The following is a 24,245-nucleotide window of genomic DNA, read 5'->3' on the forward strand; positions in this document are numbered from 1 at the left end:
AATGATATTAGAAACCTCAATATCATTTTTGAAGACCTATCCATAGATAGCCCACACGTATGGGTTTGATGAAAAAAAAATCTTTGAGTTTCAGTTCTAAGTATGGGGAACCCCCAAAATTTATTGTTGTTTTTTTTTCTATTTTTGTGTCAAAATCTTAATGCGGTTCATAGAATACATCTACTTACCATGTTTGAACAGTATAGTTCTTATAGTTTCGGAAAAAAGTGGCTGTGACATAATCGGACATGACGAATCCATAAGGGTTCCGTTTCTTGCCATTTGGCTACGGAACCCTAAAAAACTACCTACTACTACAACTACCTACCTACCTACTTTTTTTGGAGAAGTTGTTGATGTTCAACAGTGCAATGCTAATATTGCGTAAGTATTTTTTAAACCAAAGTCTATGAAAAGTCTGTGAGTGAACATTGAAAATCTAAGCCCAATTATATTTGTCTCTGTCGCGCGAAAAATCTCTCTTGTATGTCCCTAAGTATAGATAGGCTATATAACTTAAAGCTGTAAGTCATTGTTTCTATCCATCTTTCGCCTTTATTTTTTGCGATCGAAGGCTTGTCTCTCTATCCGCCACTACCACTCTCTTTCCATTGTCTAAAATATCCAGACAAGGTCGGCCACATCACGACCGTGTGTAAGCCCAATACTTATGTTCTATAACTGATTACTTGATTAGACATCATTTCATTCTTGAATGGCGCATACCTACAAACCTATTGTCGTGAATCAAGGACTTACTTAATGCCTACAGAATGATACAGTAAAGTTCAAGTTATTAAATTTACTTTTTAAAAACATGACCAAAGTACCGTTTAACACACTATTTACTCGAAATTTAACGTGACGAATTGAATGATAAGATGTGCGTTTTTTTCTGCGTTCACACCTTCGGGTTCATTATTCGTCTCACCGTTTACACCAAGTTTACACGCATGTATGTTTAAGTAGGCCTTAGCAGTTTATTGCTGAATTTCAATAAATCCTCCTTCTAAATGACATATTGTCACTAAATTCCTGTCACGGTATTACAAGTAAAAGTGTTATATTTCATGTTCTAGGCCAATATTTAAAAGATGAACGAATTACTGCAGAAACATGGTTGTGCTAACGTATTTACTATCCCAGAAGGCCTCAAAGAACTCATGGCTGATATAACCCGTGAGGTAACAGTTCTTATTATTAAAAGAGGCAAAAGGCCAAAAAATTCGCCAATCGCAAAAGTGTGCTCACAGAGCATGATGTCAAAAGTGTGCTTGCATTCACTTCCGAACGTCGTCATGCTCTGCAAGCACAAGAGCACAAGAGTTGGCTCCTCTACACGATGGGCCAACATACTGACCCACTAATATGGGTGTAGAAAGGGTAATGATATCGGATCGCTTATCGCACGGCGGAATGGCGATGGGATGGCCACGGTGACGGTTTTTCGTCCGCACATCAAAGTTAGTGGGCCAGCGATGGTGCGTACGCATCTACACGACACTCTCAACCATGGTATGGCTATCTCGTTAGGCCATCATGTAGAGGAGCCATAACCATCGCAGGGTCATCTCGCTGGTCAAGCGCTGGGCCATCGTGTAGAGGAGCCACAAAGTGATAGCTGGACTTTACAACTAAGCCACGATGGTTTGCCGGGTGTTGACAAAATTTTCCGCTGCACACTTCCGAGTTTTAGTTGAGTTGCATATTAAGCTATCAATATTACACTTTAAACATCACAACATTAGTGAGCATAAAACAAATAAATATTCTCCAGACGACTTCGCCATTTTGAAATTCAACCGGAAACCCGAGGTACTCGTAACAGTTCTTCTTTTCAATCATTATACTCATCATTGCAGAGTGTCGTGGTACATTCGTTCAGATCCTAACTAAGAAAGAAAATTAGGCTGTACAATCCATTTATTTTATGATGCCCGATGCATGACGCTCTCATACCAAAAAAATAATTTGTTATATTTATGTGTGGGTTTCTTATTGTTTATGCCTTTCATCTCATTCATTTTTTTTTTTTCATTTACGTGGTCAACTATGAGCACTATGCAAGCCACGCACATATGGTAATTATAAGGCTGTTAAGTTAACATATTGTATACCAAATTGTTCGAGGACAAGTCGAACCTCAAGCAAATTTCTAACTTCTTTTGGCAGGTACTCCGCGCGCAACCAGAAAAAATATTCGACTTCATAGCGAACTACCTCTCCGTGCTCATCATCACGCGCGAACACGGTATCATGGCGGTGAAGATACTGGACGACCTATGCGACTGCCGGCCCTCGGTGACGGAGCATTTGGAAGCCTTGGGCTTCCCGCTGGTGCAGGCTTCTATTATAGCTGCAATTATACATGAGGAGATTGAGAAAACTGAGCCGGATGAGGGGAATGGTAAGATTTCTCGAACGATTCGTAAAGTTTGCTCTTCGTCTGTTTTGATACACAGCGATCAACAGACTTTGTCAATAGCTCTTCTATGCTATGCTATGGCTCTTCTATGCTATGGCTCTTCAAATACCCAAAAAATGGTGTCCTTTGTTCCCTGGAGAAAAACTAGAAAAAATATTTGATAGAATCGCAAAGAAACGTTAATAACCATAATAATATAAACTGAAATAGATAATAAAATATAGATGACATATATATATAAGAAAGAAAATGACCAAAGGCTCAAGTACCAAGCTACTCGAGCTATTAGCTGCCTTATTCTCACACACAAATCACTATTTTATCAAATGTTTGACATTTTATCAAAAGGTTTGATAATCCAAAAATGCCATTACATATTAAATTGTTTTTATATTAATATACAACATACAACCTAGAAAGTGAATCTTTTAGTTTTGCTCATTCATCACATTTACATTTGTTCCGAGCGCACGCGCACTTGCGTGCACCGAGCGACATTCTTGGCCTCGACCTTTTCTTTTGCTGTTTTATTTCGATATGACTCAACGCACTTTGCCTATACTGCATTTCTATTCACAAAACCTTTTGCTGTTGACCATAAACTATTCAGTTGTGGTTCCAAGATCGTAGCAACCAAGTAAACTGAGCGTAATTGAAGGCCAGTTTATACTGGTCCGTAATGGCGTTGGTTTAGTGTTATTATAAATAACATCACGGATTGGATATTATACGGATATAAATAAATATACGAGAAGTAAGCATAGAAACTCTAAACTAAAGTGGATTAAGTGCAAGCACAAATCCATCCTAATTTGAAATGTATTTCATCTCAATTGTGTCCACAATAAATTGTTAGGCAGTTGGAGACTACATACTTTAGGTAATGTTTTTGTGTAAGCAGTAGGTAGAAAGCAAATGAAAACCGGCTGCTTTGAGACTTCTTTCATAAAACGTATTTGTTGTTTATTAAACAAACATTATAAGGTATCTCAAACAAGCAAAGGGTCAAGGTTGTGTAACAAGGGACCGGCAGAAAATGTGTGGGTATTTAATAAAAATGTTTGATGGATAAGTTCATAATAGGTACCAAATTATATGCGTGAATTGCCACCGGCTTCCCTCGTAGCATCACCCAATACGACATCATCGGATAAAAAAATGCACATATTTTTTTCAGAGCACGTGAAAGAGACTCAAATCCTGAAAAAAATCCTGCAAAGGAATCCTATAGACGAGGCTATGACCGCCAAAGTTTGCCAGATTGCAAGAAACGCTTACCGCGACTATTGGTATAGGAAGCAATTACTAGCAAAGGTTCGTTTTGACTTTTATTAATACTTATTATGCCTGAAAAAAGAAGGAGCTTAGCAGCATTGAACGAAACCGAAGTAATCTGAGATTAAATTTCAATATTATATAGTCTAATTCAGCGGCGGTGTCCTGGTTCCATTTTTATCACTTCTCACTATGCCCGTCACTTTCGCGCTTATATACTTGTTAGAACGTGACAGGCATGGTGATAAGTGATGAAGAGCCGACCATCTTAGCCCTACTGGAATGTGTTTTCAAACGCACCTATTAAATTTTTAAAATTAAGTTGTTTGTTATCAGACTTTATCGAAAAAACCTGAAGAGCCGTGGGAGGTAGCTGCGGCGCATACCCTCGAGATCTACAAGAGAACCAACCCAACCTTCAGCGAGCTTAACAGAGCCACGGAAAAGATACAGGTTTACACACCTGTGCCTATACTATGCCTATCACCAGTGTCATTATTAGGTACTTAGATATCCGATCCTTAAGATCGCCACAATGATATTATGGACCCTTACCGCCATTATCCAAATACATTTTACAATCTTCAACGTCTTAATATCTTGTGGCTTTACTCATAAACATTTATCAAATCTAACAAACCGTTGATAATTGTTTGTCCGTACTCGTCATTTTGGCTTTTCTGTTCGTTAGAAAGTAGAGAGTGCTCCAAGTACTGGTTTTCTATACAAATTCAGTGCCAGAACCGGGAATTGCCAGTTCTCGCCATATTTTGTAAGTGGTTGCTAAGGTTTATAACTAAAGGGGTAAGCAGTTAAACGGGTAAGGGGTTTCTTCTTAAATAATACTACCTACACGATTGACTGACGTTGAGAGTGTCAATTTTTGTTTAGCTGATTAAGTAACTTTTGAATAAGAACATTTCCTTCAATACCCCTCACTCACTTCTCCTTGTTGTTTAAACAAACCTAACTGACAAACAACTCCTATGTTTGCAGGCAGCGTACAGGGGCTACCATGTCCGCAGAAACTTGCTCACACTCAAGGAAAAGCCCGGGCCGAAGAAGAAGCTGCCTGGCCCGCCGATCGACGTGGCAGGCTCCAGGGAGGCTGACCTAGGACGCGTTATTGTAAGCGAGTACTCTATTTACAGGCAGACTACAAGATACATCTTATGCTACCATGCCCACAGAATTTGCTCTCACTCAAGGAAAAACTCGCCCGGTTCCCGGCCCGCCCATCGATATCGCAGGCTCCAGGGAGGCCGACCTAGGACACGTTATCGTAAGCGACTACTCTATTTAAAGGTAGACTACACGAGACATCTTATGCTACCATGTCCATAAAATTTGCTCTCACTCAAGGAAAAACTCGCCTGGTTCCCGGCCCGCCCATCGACATCGCAGGCTCCAGGGAAGCCGACCTAGGACACGTTATCGTAAGCGACTACTCTATTTACAGGCAGACTACAAGAGACATCTTATGCTACCATATCCATAGAATATGCTCTCACTCAAGCAAAAACTCGCCCGGTTCCCGGCCCGCCCATCGATATTGCAGGCTCCAGGGAGGCCGACCTAGGACACGTTATCGTAAGCGACTACTCTATTTAAAGGTAGACTACACGAGACATCTTATGCTACCATGTCCATAAAATTTGCTCTCACTCAAGGAAAAACTCGCCTGGTTCCCGGCCCGCCCATCGACATCGCAGGCTCCAGGGAAGCCGACCTAGGACACGTTATCGTAAGCGACTACTCTATTTACAGGCAGACTACAAGAGACATCTTATGCTACCCTGTTCATAGAATTTGCTCTCACTCAAGGAAAATCTCGCCCGGTTCCCGGCCCGCCCATCGACGTCGCAGGCTCCAGGGAGGTCGACCTGCGATGCGTTATCGTAAGGGATTACTTTGTTTCCAGACAACGTACAAGGAATATCAAATTCACAGAAATGTACTCCTCAAGAGCCTGGTGAATCGCCAAGGGAACTGCTTGGACCTTCGATCGACATTGCAAGCTTGAGGGAGATAGATCTTTTGTCACATTCATTTAAGACCTTTTTGTTATCCAATGGCTTAAAGCTTAAATAAATCTCTCAAAGTTGTTCGACTTTAAAAAGTACCGTTTTAAAAGTTAGTATGTAACAAGAATGCACATAAATAATCATTTATTTGCACGTTTGCAGAGCTTAAAAGTGGGTCATGACGACGTAAGCAAGATGTTTGAGGTGGACGTCAGGAACCAGCTGGGTCTGCCCTTTGACACCACTCGCATGCTCACCCACATCCCTAGCGAAGACCTGAACGTGAACGAGTGCTCCTGCGATCCCATTAACTTTACTGGTGCGTTGTGTAAAGAGAACCATGAATGACGTAAGCGAGACGTTAAAAGTGGATTCCAGAAGCCTTGGTTTGCCGCGATGGTGTTTGAGCGCGTCATGTGAATAATTGAGTGGCCTGTAATTGAGGATATAATCAAAACCTGATTTGTCACAAAAAAAAAAAACAAAATTAAGTTAATCCTATCAGTCTATAGGAATTTAAAAAAAACACCTATATAAAATGTCTCATCACTGAATAATAGTACATTAAGCAACGAGAGTGCTAAGTGAAATATTGTATTATAGAGTCTATATATTTGTCCGCCATATTGTCTATATCTATATTGCAAAAAGAGTTTTATCCACAAGAATTTGTCGTGCAAAATAGTACATTACGATACAAGTGCGAAAAATAGGAAATTCGAAACGAGTGGCGATAAATTAAAACACGACCGAAGGGAGTGTTTTAAATCGACACGAGTTGCGAATTACCTATTCGCACATGTATCGTACAACGTTTTACAGTACATATGGCCCTTTAAATGTTCGACACAGTAACGTAATATGCTACTTCTCGCACTAGTGCTATAAAGTAGCCCCATATGTACTGTAAAGTATTTTTCCTACTCCTCTACTGTTATCTGTCATTTATGCATTCATTAACACGAATATAAGAACATACATAAAAGATTTCAAGAAAAGTCTATATTGTCTATTCCTCATAAAAGCTCTTGTGCTTTTATAAGCTATAATGTTACTGCGATTAATGGCTACCAACCTAACAAAACCAAAACGAATACAGTTTTAAACTAAGTGCATTGATGCCAACTTACAAAATATTCATTTGGTTGCATAGTAAAAATAATTACTTCATAAGTCAGAAACACGCATGTGACACCCGTAATATAGCAACACCCATAGACTACGAAGACCGCTTAGCGTTGCTTGTTAGTCTCCGTAGGCTACGGTGGCCAAAATTGAGAAAAAACTGTGCAAAAAAATTAATTTAGCAAGTAGCAAGTACCAGGGCCTCATGAGTTACGAGGAGGTGTCGCCGACCGGCCGGCCGCGGCCCGGGGCGGGCCGGGCGCGTAACAAGGTATGCTCGCGCATCTTGGCTATATACTTTTGCTGTAATTTGTTTACCTAAATTAAGATTTATTTTTGTTGACTCGTAGGAAAAATATTGTATGCAACGTTGTATAAGTAGGTCAAAAAATTCTCGTGGCGTATTCCTTTACAATGTTCGCCTACGCCTTTGGCTCCGGCTCACATTGTAACTCACGCCACTCGCCTTTTTTGACCCTTCTTATACAACTGATGCATAAAATACTATTTCGTCACACTCGCTCGAAAAAAATCTTATTTCACTGTACTGTAGGACAAAGGCCTATATTGTTCCCACGGTAGTTTTGGATTTAAAAAAAGCTATAACTCCCTAGAGAGTTTTAGCTTTTTTAAAATTTTGTTACTAATACGTTAATTCATACGAATTAACTAGGTATAAATGAGTTTTACTTTTAAAATATTAACGTTTATAATTCAGTATTCTTGTTTATGTCTTGTTCATGTCTGCGGCTGTCGTAAATATATAGACTCTGGTACACTCGTATTTCACTTACCCCCCTCGTTGCACAATGTACTATTGCCACTTCAGCCAATCGCTAACAGTCTATTGCCGCCATTGTGTCTATGGAGAAAACTCTTTTTGTTTGGTTTGATGTAAACTTTTTCAAAGTCCCCTTGCGTCATACCGAAAAATAGATTGGGTGTTATAAACAAAGCGTCGTTTGTCCAAAGCGTTCATAAAAATACGATTAGTCCATTTTTTTATTGGAAAAAAGTATGTTCATTTGTATTTTTTTTTTGGATACTTATTCCGAATAATTTTATTTTGCTATATTCTTTTTTAATTAACAATGCAAACTTTCAGTTTTATCAATGTAAATACGAAATAATAGTTTTTTTTTCATTTATCTCAGTTTGACATTACGGTGGCAAATCAAGTTTTGAATATAAGCGATGATATTCTTCATGATCACATTCATGGTCTTAAGTTTACCTAGTCTTCGTGTAGCAGTAAACCCCTTACAACACGGTCGGCAACGAGACTTCCAACCACAATGGATGACAACCAAATTATATTGCGCCCGACCAATATCGGTTAAACCGTTAACCTATTATCAAATTGTACTGGTAACCATGGTAATTCCAGTTTTAACCAGTTAACCCCGGGTGAGTATTAATTTATTATTTCAATAAGATTTCTTTTGTAGGTCGCCGTGGTGTGCCTAGAACGCCGTATTCAAGTGGCATGGTAGATTCCTTACACTCAGATAAAGATGAAAGCATTCCTTCGCTTACTAACGTTCCCAGAATCTCCTTTGCAACGGTATGTATCCTACATTATTAATAACACATCCAAAGAGTTTTCACAACTGTTTAATAGGATGCTAAAGCTGCTGAATTTAAGCTCGGGATGTTATTAAAAGTGGAGTTCAGAAGCCTTGGTTGGCATTATGAAGTTGTCATGCCTCATGTGTCCTAGGGTGCAAGTTGATTACTAAAGGCAATCAATGCAATCGTACATTTTTATGTAGTTCACTATTAGTAATAGGCTATTAGTTCATGAGGAAGAAATTCAAAGGTTTATGTGACAACTCGCTTTGATATAGGACTATAACTCAATTCCTCTCGTCCTTGACTTGTAGCCTGCGTTATAGGCTGAGTTATTATTGGCCCTAGTGAAAAAGGGTACAAGTCTCTGACAGCGCAGGTGTAAAGGGGTGTAAGTTCCACGTAACACTTATGCCCTTATACACCTAAACTGCCAGAGACTTGTACCCTTTTTCACTAGGGCCACAGTATTATTTATACATGTATTGCTTGAGATTGTCCTTAGCACAGCAAATTATAGTTGATATGACATGCTGTAGGAGCCGCCGGAGATCTTTGGCGACAAAACTGGCGAGGCGTTCAAAGTACCCGAGGTGCCCGCTCTGGTCCCAGCGCAGGACTCCGACGGAGAGGCCGAGGAAGTCGCCGAGGATATCACCGGTTAGCTCAAACGCTCATCTATCATAGTAACTTCCATCGCGGATTGCTAAATAAATGTTAAATGTGTGCTCAGCAGTCCAATTTGTTAACGAGAAACCTGCTAAAAGTGCCCTGTGGCCAAATTAGGTGTAGATATCAAATGTACCTAGATATCAAGGGAACCGGGGACTTCAATGTCAGTAACAGACCTTATTTTCTTTGCGAGTACCTATGATTTAAAAAGCGGACTTTTTTTTACCGATGTCAAAAAAGAGAAGGTTATCAATTCGACCGTTTTTCTCGTAAGTATGTTACACGTGTGTGTACACACATATCAAGGTCGGCATTCGGTTCGACAGTCGCAGTATGTTGACGCTTTAAGATTAGGCTTGCCACCGACTTGAAACATATTAGCGCTTAGAAAAGGGATAATATTTGATTTCATCGATTTAAACTTTCACGATTTTTAAACATTATTAACATTTACCTCCGACGTTTCGAAGACGACGTTATCCCCGTGGTCTCGGAGAAGACTGGCTAAAGTTGACATCAACATCTTCTAGCGGCGCGAGTTTTTCGAACTACCCGCACTTGATCTTGTTTATTGACTTGAAAATTCTGCGCACTAGTGATGTTACTCTGTCGACAGCGACACGCAACACTAACGACATTCGATTTTTCGACTGTCGATATTCGTTCTCGCTTACATATGTATATATACTAATGACTGGATTCCATGTGGACGAGATCCCCAAAACGAGCACGGGGCAACGCCGTCCTCAAAACGTCGGAGGTAAATTTAAAACTTAATACGCGATTAAGTCCCGTTTGTGTTAGTTAATAATATTTGAGTTCATCTTTTTTTATCGATTTTCTTTGAATAAGCTTAATTTTTAATTAGTTAAGATTTAAATCCCCTAATGGTCTCGGGTGCGTATGTAGATGGCGCTATACGGTCCATACATTATGCGGTAACTCAGGTTGTTAAAAGTATAAGTATGACAATTCTGTGAAATATATGACGCCATCCATTTCAGCTTTAAACTTTTTACAATCAATAACTTTTTAGTTTTTAGTAAAGGTTTTCTCATTGTTCTACAGAAGATGCCACACACACGGAAGGCGACGAGAGCGTCGTCTCGGACGCCACTACCGTCCCTGACGCCACGGCTACGGACGCCACCGACGAAGATGTGCAAGACGGCGAAGAAGAGTAAACTCACTATTATTTATACCTAGCACCCCTTATTTACAAAATTTGGTTTTCACGGAGGCCTACAGATGATGTAACACGCACTGAAGGCGACAAGTGCTTTGTGTCGGACGCCATCGCCAGCACCGTGCCCGACGCCACGACCACGAACGCCACCGACGAAGACGTGCAGGAGGGCAAAGAGGAATAAATTCATTATCAGCGATTCCTAGGACCCCCTTATTCATAGAATTAGTTTTTTACGGAATCCTGCAGAAGATGCAGCGCGCACAGAAAGCCACGAAAGCAGCGTGTCGGACCGGACGCCACTACCACCCCTGACCCGGCCCCGGACAGACGGCCACGGACGCCGCCGACGAAGACATGCAGGAGGGCGAAGAATAGTTAACTCACTATCAGTGATTCCTAGCCATTGCTTTATTCATAAAACTTAGCAAGCCTCCGTTAAATTGCGTCCCTTTCTAACAAACACAAATGTCTAAATGACGGATAAGACCATCCATTAGAGTTGACAGTCGTAAATGAATAACGATTCATTTATTTACAACAACAGCGTATAGTGACGTGAAGTTGTTTTTTTTTTTTCAGAGAATAAAATTTAGTTAGTTCTTAATTGCAGTCTGTTCGGAAAGAGAAGAGTCGTGGAATGTATTGGGCTCTATACTTTCCACGACTCTTTCTTCACAGACTCTATTTTCGAGATTTATTTTTCAACATATAAAAGTAATGCAACACATTAATACTACTGGAACTAATCTTAATCGTAACACTTATTAAAAATGATATCGGGCTGTAAGTATTATTTTAAGTTTTGTACATGTTACGATTTTTAGTCAAAACAGGTTACTTATGTGTATCGCAGCGTGGCTAACTTGATTTTGCGTCTTTATTAGATGTCAATATATTTTGCACAATTAATAAATATTTGATAAAACAAATGGAGGACTTATTGCAATCCCAAATACGAGAGAGCTGCAGGCTCGCCCTACCCGAAGGACTGAAGGACTTGATGGCTGATATTTCTCGAGAAGTAAGAATTTCCTAATACTTTACCTAGGTACTTGACTTGTAGATCGCTTTTTAACCCTTTGGACGTAAAGATCTCTGAAGATGACGAGTGTTGTCATGCGCTTCCCATGAGCGCCAAGAACATTGTAGTGTTAGGCACAGGTAGGTATTTATGCTATCAATGAAAAAGTGAACAATAAACTTTTGCCGTTTTTAACTTGATTTATATTTACTTACCAGCTATTTCCATTGATATAGGTGCATGCGTGACATTTTATAAGAACCTACCTTCTACCGCTACATATTTGTATTTGCAAAATCTGTAGTATCTTCTTGATTTTATCTTCCTTTGATATTTCTAAGGTGCTACGCGCTCAACCTGAAAACCTCTACCAATTCATCGCCGACTATCTTTCCTCACTGCTAGTTGCGCGTGAGCACCTGTTCATTGCGGCGCGCGTATGCGACGACGTCTGCACGAACACTTGCTGCGCGGACTTGGAAGACGAACTGCGCACGTTGTTGCTGAGTGAAGAAGATGTTCAGAGCAGTTTGAAAATTATCTCAGGATACTTTTCAAGTGGTGAAGGTTTGTAGAAGTTAGAATTTTGTGTGTATGTCTGTCATTGGCTTCTTATATATGTCTATATGTTTGTCTCAGTAGGTTAGTATTTTTGTTTATTAACGCGTGTTACATTCGTCCGTATGCGGTCTATAAGAAGAAAAAAAAAGAAAAAAAAGACGGAATTTTAGTTAATTGGGTTGGAATCAATGTGTGCAGGTAACCGTAAAGAAAGCGTAAGCGTAAAGAAATTCTTTATTACGCCACTCTCCTCTGTGAAAATACAGTGGTTTTGTATAAGACTCCCTGAAGACATTTACTTACAAAGCATAATGCAAACAATACTCTAACATACATAGTACTCTGACATTAGGGACCTTTTACATCTCCAGATTTAATGTGTTTCAACCATAGACACTATACATCTCTATTGTATTGTATTAATTATTTATTTTAAGATTATTATAATGTAATGTTTACCCAGGTATTGGCTGTTGTATTTATAAATGTTGTTATGTATTTTTCATGTCACTATATGATGTTACTATAAATGTTGTATTGACTTGTAAAAGAGCCCTTGAGGCCTACTTGCAGAATAAATTTTTGAATTTTGAATTATGAATAACATAACGTCAAGGTGGCGTCAGCACCGGAGTGTGATCTGATTGCATCGCGGTGGGCGAGTATGAGAAATGAATGCTTGAGGTTCTGTGAGGTGATGGATGCCAGGCTTGCGAGTGTAATGTAATATTGTTTTATTTTGTATACAATGTTATTGTATCTTCTTTTTATTATATGTGTATGTGTTTTATTAACATGTTTGATCTTGGTTGCATGACGCATTCGATTTCTGTAATGTCGTGTAAACATATTTTAAATAAATAAATAACATCATTAAAATTTAAAGAATACCTACGTGGATTGCTATTTTCAGTGAAAGAGGGCAATTTGCTACAGAAGTTGGTGCGAGAAACCGGCATAGACCCAAATGCTCTTCCCGCTGTTCAGGATGCAGTGCGGCGTGCTTTTATGCGCCACCAACTCAACAAATGCACTCAAGTCGAGGTAACTTGAATATCTCCAAGTGCTTTAGAAATATCTGAACACGTCGCCATTATCAAGGTGTTAAAGTGCATGTTCAAATACATATACATACATATCCGATAATGTCCAGATGCCATCAGATAGGATTATTCGAAAGTATCGAAAAATACCAATATCTTCAGTCAGATATTTAGTAAGTATAGAATATACGGGAGCGCATCGTTACGTATGTAATGACAATGACAGGATTTGAGACGTTGTCGCTGTTGCTGAAAGCTTTCTATCCGACGGTGAGTTTAATTGGGACCGTGCGAAGTGCATGGTGGGGGTAAGTAAAGCGATCCCAGCGCATAAGGTGGTAAAAATTAGAACTAACTGCGGATAGCTCTTTAACATTTCGTACAAGTTATATGGCTCGAAATGAAGCCTTGATTTACGATTTCTCCTGAAATATTCATTTAAATTGTATGGTGTAAGGGACCATTGTAATCTGTATGAAATGCTTAATATAACTAACGTATTTAATTTGATAATTGTTAATAATAAATCCATGTAAATAGCTTTACAAATGCCACATATTACGTAATCTTTTTCTAGAAGTTAATAATGGGTATAGTAAGTTATCCTTAAAAGATAGACATTCAACATCGCGGACTTTTTTGTAGATCTATAAATGAGAAACAACCCCACCATACATTGTGTTGTTATAGCTCAAACGGATTAGGCAGCGTTTTCGATTAAAGCTCCTAGCCAGCGTGATTTTTTCCGGCAACATCGTTATATTTCAATCAATTTACACAAAACCTTAACAAGTTATATATATACCTTAGCCTTCCTCAAGAATCACTCTATTGATAGATGAAAGTCGTATGAAAATCCGTTCAGTAGTTTTTAGTTTTGGAGTAGTTTTATAAGTTGTAGTGAATTGACGTTTCCCCCTAGACTTGCAGACACTAGGTTGCGTGACAGTCGTGCACATAGCGAATTTCGGTCCCCTATTGCTAATTTGCTACCCATGGTGTCCCCGTCTCCGCTTGCCAATTCTCTGTAACCATTATAAGGCTTCTTGTTCACAGACATCGTCGACAGACAGTGAGTTGGATGAGATATCACTAGCAGCAAAACACACGCTTAAAATATACAAGAAAGTCACTGAAAGTCCAGACATTAACTACGATTGCGTGGCTTCCAAAATACAGGTGCTAAGATAACCAGGCAGCAAAAATATACACATATTTTCACAATTTAGACTTTGTTGGTAGAATGGTGCACCGAAGGTAGCTAATCTAGATAGCTAAATAGATATTATTCATTCAAACCAATCCAATACTATATCAGCACCACATATAGGTACACCGTGTTTTTTTTTTATTTAGTAACCCCTCCCTGAGCTTAAATTAAGTAACTTTCTGAAAGACACCGGTGTTCTAATTAACTCCATTTCGGAGATAATCAATAATTAATGTTTATCTTATAAGGCCCTTGCGAGCGTGTACACTTGCCTTAGGGCCTGTTAACATATTGGTTAGTGTTTAGTACGAGTTCATACATTTGCTACGAAACGTAAGTACTATCTCGGAAGATCGGTGTTCTAAATGACATTGATATGTCACAGTTTTCAATTGTTTGATTGAGTTAAATATAATGCCGGTGTTAAAACAACGCTATATGCAACATTTAACTACTTTTGATAAATGTAAACAAAAAAATAAATAAATAAAGTTTTTTTTTCTAATTAACTATGCCATTTAGTTTCCTTAAACGTACTTACCGATATACCAAAGTTAACGGAATTAAATAAAAACACGGTGTATGATAATTGCTTACATATGGTTACTAGAATCAGGACCTACGAGCTACGTCGTACTATCGGAACGTCTATATTTTTCTAACTTTTAGTAAAATACCAACCCAACAACTATCGTTTATAGAAAACGCCAATCGAAATAAAATAAAATATGGAAACGATCACGCTAGTTTTCCTTAGCATCTGTGATCTCGATACATTCTACATTTCAATTATCTTTTGTAGTTAAACCCCCCCCCCCCCTGCAGGCGTATGATGAATAAAATAACTAACACTTTATAACCAAACGAGCCGATCATTTTTATCACGCTGTCATGTAGATAAGATCGACCATCATACGAGTATCCGTCTGATCTGTATAATTTATTCCGAAATCTGTTACAGGCAGCATATCGTGCATATAACGTTCGGCGTTTACGCAAGGCTGGCTACCAGCCGAACTCCAAAAAGAAGGAAGACACGAAGGAAGAAATAGCCGAGAAAGTTCGATTTCAAGTCAAGGTATGTTTTTCTAACATGGTGTGGTATGAAAACAAAAGAATTACTACCATACAATAAGTCTAACCTCAAAAGTATCTAATATTGCGGTACAATAACATGTAAACGAAACTAATTCAGTGCATACTTAGTTAGTCAGAATTAATTTTGGAGAACAAAGTTACTAGAACTACTTTTGAGGTTATAAAAAATCTAATCTGAAAAAAACGAGACGTAGGTGGTTTGTTAAATACCGTCAACCGATAAATCGGGATGGCGGGTTGAATAGGGATTAAAACCGGGAATGACATTTACATGATAATTTCCTAAAAACTACTAACAAAAATTGCTTCATGCGAATTTTGTGGAGAACTGTAGTTTCATATCAGTTTGGACTTACAATTTACAAATTGTAATGTTTTCCTTATTTTCTTCCAGGGTGAGGATGGAAAACCTCGTGAGGTAAGCGAAAATGAAGTTATAATTGATTATATTTGACAATGAATAAATCGCTAAAGGATAACAAGTAAAATTTGATCTACAGTCGGAGCAGCTTGTGGCAGATTTCGTTCATCCAAAGAGATGTAAGCAAACATACAACTTTTTCCATTATCATTGCATAGAATCAGCTTTTCTGACATGATTTCCAAATATTGTTCTTATTCATTATTGAGTCCAGTATGACCATAAGGAAAAGGATCATAGTTAATTCGGGAATTTATATATTGTTTAATTACAATTGGTATTTTCAAAAGTCGTGAGCAGTAGCAGTGACTTCTCCTGCAAGTGTAAAAGAAGGCTTTTACAAAGCATTAGAAGCAATTGAATGTTCATATTGAGAATTATATACAGGTGCAAGCAAATGCTCATCTATGTCCCTGGCTGGTTCGTTCCTCTCACTCCCCCTATACAAGCCGTATTCCATCGGGCAGCCTTCGGACATCGCAGAGGTCGACGAGGTCTGCGAGAAAGAGACAGAAAATGCCAATTTCGACTATATCACGAACGAACTCGGCAATCCAAATAAGATCCAGTCGTGTGTAAGGGATTCTTTTGAATTAGGGGTAGAAAAACGTCTTATTGCCAAACATGCACTCGATTTGGAGTATTTTCTTTAATTCCATCGACCATCTTGTAAAAATTGCTCAGTGACGAGGCGGTTCATTGGTTTTAGAGTTTTTCACGCTGCAACATCTTTGCAGATAATAGTTGCAGCGACTAAAACGTACTATCAAAGTTATACAAAAATTAGCTAAAAGGAACTAAGAGGTAATCGCAATTGCGCAAACGAAGCAATTTTTGATAAATTTGTATTGAAATTTAGATAACCATATTTTGATAGGAATTTTGATATTTTTACACGATCTTTTATATTTATATTGGTAATTATTATACTGTGGCAGGTAACGACGTACAAATAAATACTTAAGCCTGTTCAAATAATTTTATTTAAAATGAACTAACTGAAAATTGTTTAGGAAGTTTTCGATCACTTGCGATCTGAATGACAGAAGTTTACAGAACAGATCTAGGTATGTAACACAATGTCCTGATACCGGTGGTAACATAATTTTTGATGTTCGTGAAAAAGTTCATAAAAAAATCACCTTTCCGATCATTATAGGTTGATCCACGAAAGCTGGCGCGTTTTTTATATGAGAAATTTGACAGTTCAGTAAATATCTCGCGCCAGCTCATTAATGTTTATAAATAAACCTACACTAGCACATTCCTTAACAACCTTTTTTTATTATAATTTAATTCTACGAAACAGGATTTTTCTTTTTGCTTTCCAGGAACACGAAAACAACAAAGTCAAAAAGGAACTCGAGAGCAACAAAGAAAAAAGAGAATTTGAAAATAACAAAGGCAAGAAGACAATCAGTTTCCACAGTTTGCCTCGCGTAGTGGAGCTTGATGATAATGAAGTATCAGATGAAGCGGAGGAAGCAGATTATGACTCTGAAGACGCTGAAGATATGCTTGACGAACAACTTGCTGATGAAGATTATATTGAAGATATATGTCAAGAGTTACCGAATGATAACGATAATGGTTCAACACTTGAGAACACAGCTGTAAGTGAATTAAAGGGAAATGAAACGGAGTCAAGCGAGAGCTTCGAAGATGACGTAGACGAGGTTCAGCTGGATGAGATAGATAAAAATCTTGAAAATTTGAATGATTATGATGAAATTGCATCGACAACAGGAGATAATTTTAGAAGAGTAAATGACAATACAGACGCCAAAAATTCTAAAATGCCAAAAGACATGACTGGAGTTACTGATACCCTTCCAGATGATGTTGCAGTAACCGAAGAATTAGCTGAAGAAGATTATGAGAACTTCTTAGTATAAAATAATATTTAAATTCAATATAATAATAAAAATGTAGAATCTACGATCATATTATTTAGCTTATGTTATGTCACTCCGCTTTAACGTTTACGTGTGAGGTAAGAAAAGTAAAAATGTTATGTTATCCTTTATACTTTTATTATTTACGTTCTTTATAAAAACAGCTGTTACAACTAATGAAGGACAGTATAATAAATGATATTTTTTTATGTTTTTGGTCATTATTGTAATTTATTAAGCCTAATCGAATACTATACACATACCTTATATTCTACGTGTGTTGGACAAACAGTGCTTTCACATATACATATATTAAAATAAAGTAAATGCCTTGATACCATAAATAAATCTCATGGATATTGTATTCAGCTGCGATTTATAACAAACTTAAAAATATCAAATTAACAACAACTTTTAACAATTACGCATAAAATCGAAGAAGTAGAGGAAAACTATACACAAAAGATAACCGCACTGAGATAGTTTTAATAAATTCATACACTAAGGTACGTATGTGTTTGAAAACACTCCAATTATTATCATGGATTTCAAGATATTATCTTAGAGTATTAAAATTGCGTCACAGGACATGCTTACAACAAATTCTTCAAAATAGGGCGCTTATAACTTACAAAGTAGGTATATTTTATTACAGGAATACTGTAAAGCTAGATTTTTTAACAAAGCAAAGAATATCTTAGAAATTAACAGAAATCACAGCAGATTTCAATAATCACTACGCATTGTAAATTATTATGACGTTTATCATTTTTGTGATTTAATTATGCGCTTTGAATATAAACTGATTATTATTGACATTTTTGGCAAATATGTACTTAAAAAAATAATTAGACTAGTGGAATGAACTTCTAAAAGTAAGTAAAAATAAATTGTTCGAATGTAATAATAAAAGTAGTATCGATACGATCAGCTCATAATAGGCATAAGTAATAATAACGAATAATAATATAATAGTATACCTATTATTAGTTAGTAGGTGCACATGTCACTTTATTTTCACCAACAGCAACGAAAATCCATGCACTTAGGTAATATTAATAGTAGAAGAGCCTAACCACATAATATATCGATCGCGTCAATATATATAGTAACATTCCGACATTAAATAACTGCTTATTAATAATTTAGTTTATATCCAGTTTACCTGGTCACATATTATTGACTTATCATCATTAAGACCTATTTACATCCTAGCAATGCAAAAAGTTTAACAAATATAATAATCATACCTAATAGAATGGTCTAAAATTCTGGTACATAAACATGAAAAGGTAAACATCAGTATATTTGAGCGATCAAATTCTATAGAGATCTCGTAACTTACACTTTGGTATATTCCCAATAGTTTTCTCACTTTTGATTTATGCCAATACCCTAACCTGTATCGAATTATCTAATAAATAAATTAGTTTACATGGGATAGAAATCTCAAAAAACCTGCAACATTAAAAAAAATAAACATTTTACGCCTAGGCCACGAAACCCAGTGTGCATTGCATGCTCGTAGCGTGCGTTCGGTGGCTCACGGTTGAGGTATCTATAATATCTATATGTATACCTACTGATAACTACTAGTATGTCCAAGCTAAGTCCAGTGCCCTTTTTCTCTTTAACTTTCATCTTCATCTTTCAAAAAGCACAGTTTGGGCTTAGCTCTTAGTGTAAATCTGACACACAAGGAAAGTCTGATAAAGTCTTCAAAACGTTGCATTTTGTGAACTAATCCAAAATGTGGAGAAAATGTTTATATTCCATTAATAGGATCCGCCTTATGCATATGTTAAAATATTTTTTTACCAAATTATTGTCTAGATATTCTCGCGTACAGTAGTTTATTGGCATAAGTCGTTACCTATCTAAGTAACTAGTATTGAATGTCATGGAGAGAAATCAGCAGCGGCGGGCTTATATGGTGTCGACACCCCCGCCGTTCAGCTTGTTGCCGTACTCGCTTAGCACCTGAAAATAAATAAATAAATGTTAATGACTGCATCGATAACGGAACGAATCAAAGGACGAAATATGTAGATATGGAACGAATGGGGAAGTTTAGTATTGTAAGTACTAACCCCTAAGTAAGTAAACTAAGGCCCAAAAAAACCTGACTGATTTTTTTTTTTAATGAAAATTAATTTTAACACAATTCATTGGCCTATAATATTCAAAAACCAAGAATATATATACAGTGTGCCTGGTGCTCGGACATCGCTGACAAGACACACTGTATAGTTACTTAGGTTTCATTTTTAGATAAACCGTTTAAACGAGATTTCTTAGTCATTCAAGTATTGATTGTCAGGTGTAAGGTTGGTATGAAATTTTAAATTACCCTATCCCAAAAGCAAGCTGGGTACAAAATATTTATTGCTTGTTCTAAGAAAAAGCGTTGCAATTAAATTGTCAAATGCCATCCTTAGCACGATCTTTTTCTTGTTTTTACACTTCTTTTCCTATAGCTATTAATAGCTATTAGCTACTAAGTAGGTATTACTAACCTTATATAGGAAGATATAGTGGTGTCGATTGGAGAGCGAGTGCGGACGTTGCGCGCGCAGCTCGCGCACGACGCGCGGCACGTCGGCGGCATGCGCGGTGAGCGCGCGCGCGCAGATGTCCAGCGCGATAAGTGCGCAAGAGCGCCCCGCACCGCTTGCGCATACCACCGTACATGGTCGGACTCCTGGACAAAGTCATAATGTATATTTTAATGACACTTACATAATAATATGTACATAATTTGGCATTCACTTTTCATGCTTCAGACGTGTCGTTTAATGGAGTAGGGCATTGTTAGTTGGGCAGATGGTACGCCGTTGTCCTCTTAAGTTGCTACTGGTTTCAGACGCATCCTTCATCCTGCTGAGGGTGTCGTTGGTAACGTAGCTGCTGCTGCATCATCATCTACTTACCTTAAACGGCAAGGCGAAATATGTCTAACTACTTATCTATCGGTTGCTAAACCATACCTTCCACTTCAGACGCAGCTTTTTCCATCCTGCTAAGCATGACGTTGGTAGCGTGGCCTCGGCGCATCACCTCCTGGGCCTTGACCGGAGAATACACATTCACGCCGTTAGACTGCCTTCTTCAGTTGCTACTGGTTACTGAACCTTACTTTCCACCACAGACGCAGCCTTCATCCTACCGAACTCGTCACCAGTAACTCGCCTTACCGCATCATCTAGCCAGTAATACTTCTAATTCTAACCCCTTCGCACTCGGCATACTGGTTGCTGAACCTTACTTTCCACTTCATATGCAGCCTTCATACGGCTAAGCGTGCCGTTGGTGGCTCACCTCATTGGGTCATGTTTACCGTGGCCCGAGCGGCCAAATCTATCTCTCTGTTAGTTGCTGAACCTTACCTTCCACTTCAGACGCAGCTTTCATCCTACTGAGCGTGCCGTTGGTAGCTTGGCCTCGACGCATCATCTCCTCGGCCTTAGCCGGCGAATATACGTTCACGCCGTTGCCGGGGCTGCCCTCTTCTCGGAGCTTGGACAGGTTTCCGTAGGAGGAACGGCTGCCGTCGCCATAAATTACTTCTACACCTACAATATAAATGATTTTCGTTACTCATTGAACACAAACAGGGCTGGAATTTCCCGTACTCATGAGTCATGACGTAACCATAACGGATAAAATAAGTAACTGTACCAATTCTTATTTTATTCATTGTAGAAAACAAGGTTTGTAGACTAGTTTTCTTTTTTACAGAAATTGTACTATGTTTATTCGTCGTATTCAGGTTCAAAGATTTTCGTTTAGCTTAGTAGATTATTTGCTAAAAATGACAAAGAATGTGTCAGACTTACCTTCTTCATCATATTCTTTAGCTGACTGCGAAACTTTCATGTAACTCCTCATTTCCGACAAGAAATCCAGCACTGAGTCGTAATCATCAGGCACTCCCTTCGCCGGCCAGAAGTACCAGAGGTGCGTGACCTCCCTCCACGTCCTGGTCGTCAGGTTGATGAGCTGGACGCTGGAGACGGCGTATTTGTCGCGCTGCTCGCGTTTCTTGAGCATGATCTGGAACTCGCCGAAGGTCCGCTTGTTGTCTGACACTTCTGATGGGGGAAGGTACTCGTAGCATTTTTCCTGAAATGGTAATTGAAGATTATTTTTTGCTATGACGGATGGGCAAAATCAGAAGCTTATCATGATACTCATAATGGTTCGAATATTGCTTAATACAATATCTTCTACTGTTACTGAACGAGAATTATCTCCTTCTGAATGACTAAACACTGGCGGCGCACTCAGAATGCTCGTTCCCCGGGCTGGCAGCTACATGCGCACCATCTTCAATTCACTACCTATGACTTTATCCAAGACTAAACTTCATCGAAAGATACTCACAACACCGTTCTCCATGTACTCCGTCAGCATGACGATGACGCGCGAGTTCTGCTCCCACACCATGCGCCAGAAGTCCGCCACGGTGTTGTGAAGCGGCGCCTGGCACGCGATGTAGTAGTTCTTGATGTTGCCTGGGCCCTGTAACATATAAAATGTAGAATTGATAAACAACAAGACAATGAAAATGTAAGAAAATGCATACATTTTATATGTATAACTATTATATTTCATTCCTTTGCTCTTAATTATACTCCCATCACAATCTTTAGCGGTGAGAGAACATGGAAAAAGAAGAAAACATACTTACTATTTACTAAAGATATTGAACTATTCCCATATCCTGTATTTTCTACGTTATCCTATTGGAGGGTTTAATACCTTCCTTTTTCTTCGCAAATTAGGTTTTCTCACCGGCTAGAAGCTAATAGAAGAAGATATGTATCAGAAGTTAAGATACACATTTTTACTCACCGTTATATAATTAGCATTAATATACTCCGACGTGGGATCGTTCCCAACCCTCTTGAGCGGCACCCTGGTCTCAGGCAGCGGCAGAACATTGGAGTATCTGTTCTTGTCTTCGCACCCTGGAGGAACTTCATCAGGTCGGACAGTGACGGAGGGAATCTCTGCGAATTCTGTGTTCATGGATTCCATGTCCAGGGCGAAGTTGGCCAGCGCCGCGTAGTTCATAGGATGGGATGTCACCTAGAATTAAGGAAAAAGTTATGTAGGCCTTGTTTAAATATTTAAATAAAATAAATAAATATTTGGGGACAATTTTACACAACCTAGCCCCAAATTAAGCAAATGTATTAAATGTATCGATTTTGGTGTTTGACGATCCTTTTGTGAAATTCTTATTATTAAGTTTACCATATCTATAATAATTAAATGTTTTTTTTTAGACCAATAATAACTGCATCAATAAATTGCTCTGATATTTAGATTAAGATGATATTTGTAAAATTTGACGATTTAAAAGTGCTTGTTGCTAGGCCTATTTGAATAAAGAATATTTTGACTTTGATACGGACAAAGTGCCAAAAATATGTATACACGACCTTATTGCCAAATAGTTATTTATTAAGGTAAGTGTGTACATATTTTTGTAACTTTGTCCATATCTATATTTAATACCTTGACTGTACTATGGGTAGGTAGGAATATAGATAAATACATACTTATAAGTATATACATAGAACACACCCCATATGACTCAAGAACGAATATCTGTGTTCACACAAATAAATGCCCTTACCGGAATTCAAACCCGGGACCATCGGCTTCATAGGTAGGGTCCCTAGTTCACTACCCACTAAACCAGACCGGACTATCCTCCTAAGACCCTGAGTACAAATTTTTGTACATATTCCAAAATCTACTTTGAATTTTTATTATGTAACTAAGGGTTCCAAATAAATAAATAAAACAATTGCTTCTGGGTCTCAAAAGGCTATAAAATGTAATATTAAAATATAATATATATAAAATGTTTATCAGTACACAAACACACTATTCTATTGAGATATGCTTTTTAATTTTTGCCAATATTACTGCAGTAAAATATTATTAACCTCGGCATCATACGAGTGTCCTGCCTTAGCTTCGTTTCCTGGCTGTTAGCGTTAGGTGCACAACACGGACCCACTAGACGTCTGGACTGGAGGGCGAACTCGTCGCCACACCATCATCATTTGCCGTTCCAATTCGCTAGCGCTATTCAAGTACGTCTGCAAAACTGCAGTATCATTCAATCAGAACTTTTTGTCATAAGGATTGCCGTAACTTTTTTTACAAGCAGTTGATGGTTATTGCGGCGTGATAAACTGGCGCTCTCCAATCTGTAGATGGGCCGATTATTTTATTGTCATTTTTTTAACCAGATTTTGATAAAATTTGGTGGATAGAGGGAATTCTCTATTCTGTACAAAAAATGGTATTTGCGTAACACAACGGAAAATAATATACATTTTTTTACCACACCAGCTGGTAAAAGGCTCTCTTGATTGTTCTAAAACTGATGAGAAAGTTGCATTTTATCCACATGTGGGACGAAGTAATCGGATGGAAATTTTGAGTTGTTTCCTAATGTGAGCTGATGGAATTAATTGACTTTTAAATGATGATTTTAAATTATAAATATTTAATGACGTTCATTTGGATTTGTTTTGGTTTGATTTTGTTTGATATCTTAAAGTTAATATTTTCTTCGGGTTGGTATGGTGAAAAATTGTATGTTTCACTCGGGGGCAAATTTGTTAAAATTTGCACGGGTATCAATATTAGCACGAGGGTGTAACAACAAATTTGCCCACTTGTAAAATAAATAAC

At 38.1% G+C, this 24,245-nt stretch overlaps 4 protein-coding genes across 6 annotated transcripts in view; 3 read left to right on the forward strand and 1 right to left on the reverse strand.

Annotated features, from left to right (window-relative positions):
• The first annotated feature begins 378 nt into the window (after nt 1-378).
• Nucleotides 379-6,072, forward strand: LOC133527158 (uncharacterized). The gene is made up of 6 exons (XM_061864052.1): nt 379-1,184; nt 2,173-2,407; nt 3,603-3,739; nt 4,037-4,153; nt 4,697-4,828; nt 5,887-6,072. Exons 1-6 carry the CDS (start codon nt 1,095-1,097, stop codon nt 6,070-6,072), a joined length of 897 nt encoding a protein of 298 aa, XP_061720036.1. The 5' UTR covers nt 379-1,094.
• Nucleotides 6,073-7,885: 1,813 nt separating this feature from the next.
• Nucleotides 7,886-10,591, forward strand: LOC133526771 (uncharacterized). Its single transcript, XM_061863512.1, has 3 exons — nt 7,886-8,413; nt 8,958-9,078; nt 10,159-10,591. Exons 1-3 carry the CDS (start codon nt 8,336-8,338, stop codon nt 10,272-10,274), a joined length of 315 nt encoding a protein of 104 aa, XP_061719496.1. The 5' UTR covers nt 7,886-8,335; the 3' UTR covers nt 10,275-10,591.
• A 423-nt stretch (nt 10,592-11,014) lies between these two features.
• On the forward strand, nt 11,015-17,749 carry LOC133526769 (uncharacterized). Of its 2 annotated transcripts, XM_061863505.1 has the most exons (9): nt 11,015-11,300; nt 11,642-11,867; nt 12,775-12,905; nt 13,961-14,083; nt 15,076-15,192; nt 15,607-15,630; nt 15,713-15,752; nt 16,021-16,208; nt 16,965-17,749. In XM_061863505.1, exons 1-9 carry the CDS (start codon nt 11,208-11,210, stop codon nt 17,526-17,528), a joined length of 1,506 nt encoding a protein of 501 aa, XP_061719489.1. In that variant the 5' UTR covers nt 11,015-11,207; the 3' UTR covers nt 17,529-17,749. The 2 variants fall into 2 exon arrangements, with proteins under 2 accessions (XP_061719489.1, XP_061719491.1); XM_061863507.1 differs by lacking the exons at nt 15,713-15,752; nt 16,021-16,208.
• The window catches only part of LOC133526764 (mucin-2), a 113,160-nt gene continuing 106,570 nt past the window's right edge, over nt 17,656-24,245 (reverse strand). For both annotated transcript variants that reach the window (XM_061863483.1, XM_061863484.1), the window contains 6 exons: nt 22,383-22,619; nt 21,912-22,049; nt 21,365-21,650; nt 20,915-21,100; nt 20,045-20,229; nt 17,656-19,508 (listed from right to left, as the gene is read on the reverse strand). In XM_061863483.1, coding sequence (XP_061719467.1) covers nt 19,455-19,508; nt 20,045-20,229; nt 20,915-21,100; nt 21,365-21,650; nt 21,912-22,049; nt 22,383-22,619 — 1,086 coding nt within the window. In that variant the 3' untranslated portion in view covers nt 17,656-19,454. The remainder of the gene's footprint in view (nt 19,509-20,044; nt 20,230-20,914; nt 21,101-21,364; nt 21,651-21,911; nt 22,050-22,382; nt 22,620-24,245) is intronic.

Source organism: Cydia pomonella, chromosome 17 (assembly GCF_033807575.1).
Source record: "Cydia pomonella isolate Wapato2018A chromosome 17, ilCydPomo1, whole genome shotgun sequence".
NCBI classification, from domain to species: Eukaryota; Metazoa; Arthropoda; class Insecta; order Lepidoptera; family Tortricidae; genus Cydia; species Cydia pomonella.

Excerpts from the sequence above, each read along its gene's own strand:
- LOC133527158 (XM_061864052.1), top strand. The coding sequence starts at position 1,095 with ATGAACGAATTACTGCAGAAACATGGTTGTGCTAACGTATTTACTATC. Across the intron at positions 2,408-3,602 it reads TGAGCCGGATGAGGGGAATG|AGCACGTGAAAGAGACTCAA; the intron begins GTAAGATTTCTC and ends TATTTTTTTCAG. Across the intron at positions 3,740-4,036 it reads GGAAGCAATTACTAGCAAAG|ACTTTATCGAAAAAACCTGA; the intron begins GTTCGTTTTGAC and ends GTTTGTTATCAG.
- LOC133526771 (XM_061863512.1), top strand. The coding sequence starts at position 8,336 with ATGGTAGATTCCTTACACTCAGATAAAGATGAAAGCATTCCTTCGCTT. Across the intron at positions 8,414-8,957 it reads CCAGAATCTCCTTTGCAACG|GAGCCGCCGGAGATCTTTGG; the intron begins GTATGTATCCTA and ends GACATGCTGTAG. Across the intron at positions 9,079-10,158 it reads AGTCGCCGAGGATATCACCG|AAGATGCCACACACACGGAA; the intron begins GTTAGCTCAAAC and ends ATTGTTCTACAG.
- LOC133526769 (XM_061863505.1), top strand. The coding sequence starts at position 11,208 with ATGGAGGACTTATTGCAATCCCAAATACGAGAGAGCTGCAGGCTCGCC. Across the intron at positions 11,868-12,774 it reads ATACTTTTCAAGTGGTGAAG|TGAAAGAGGGCAATTTGCTA; the intron begins GTTTGTAGAAGT and ends TGCTATTTTCAG. Across the intron at positions 15,753-16,020 it reads TTTCGTTCATCCAAAGAGAT|GTGCAAGCAAATGCTCATCT; the intron begins GTAAGCAAACAT and ends AATTATATACAG.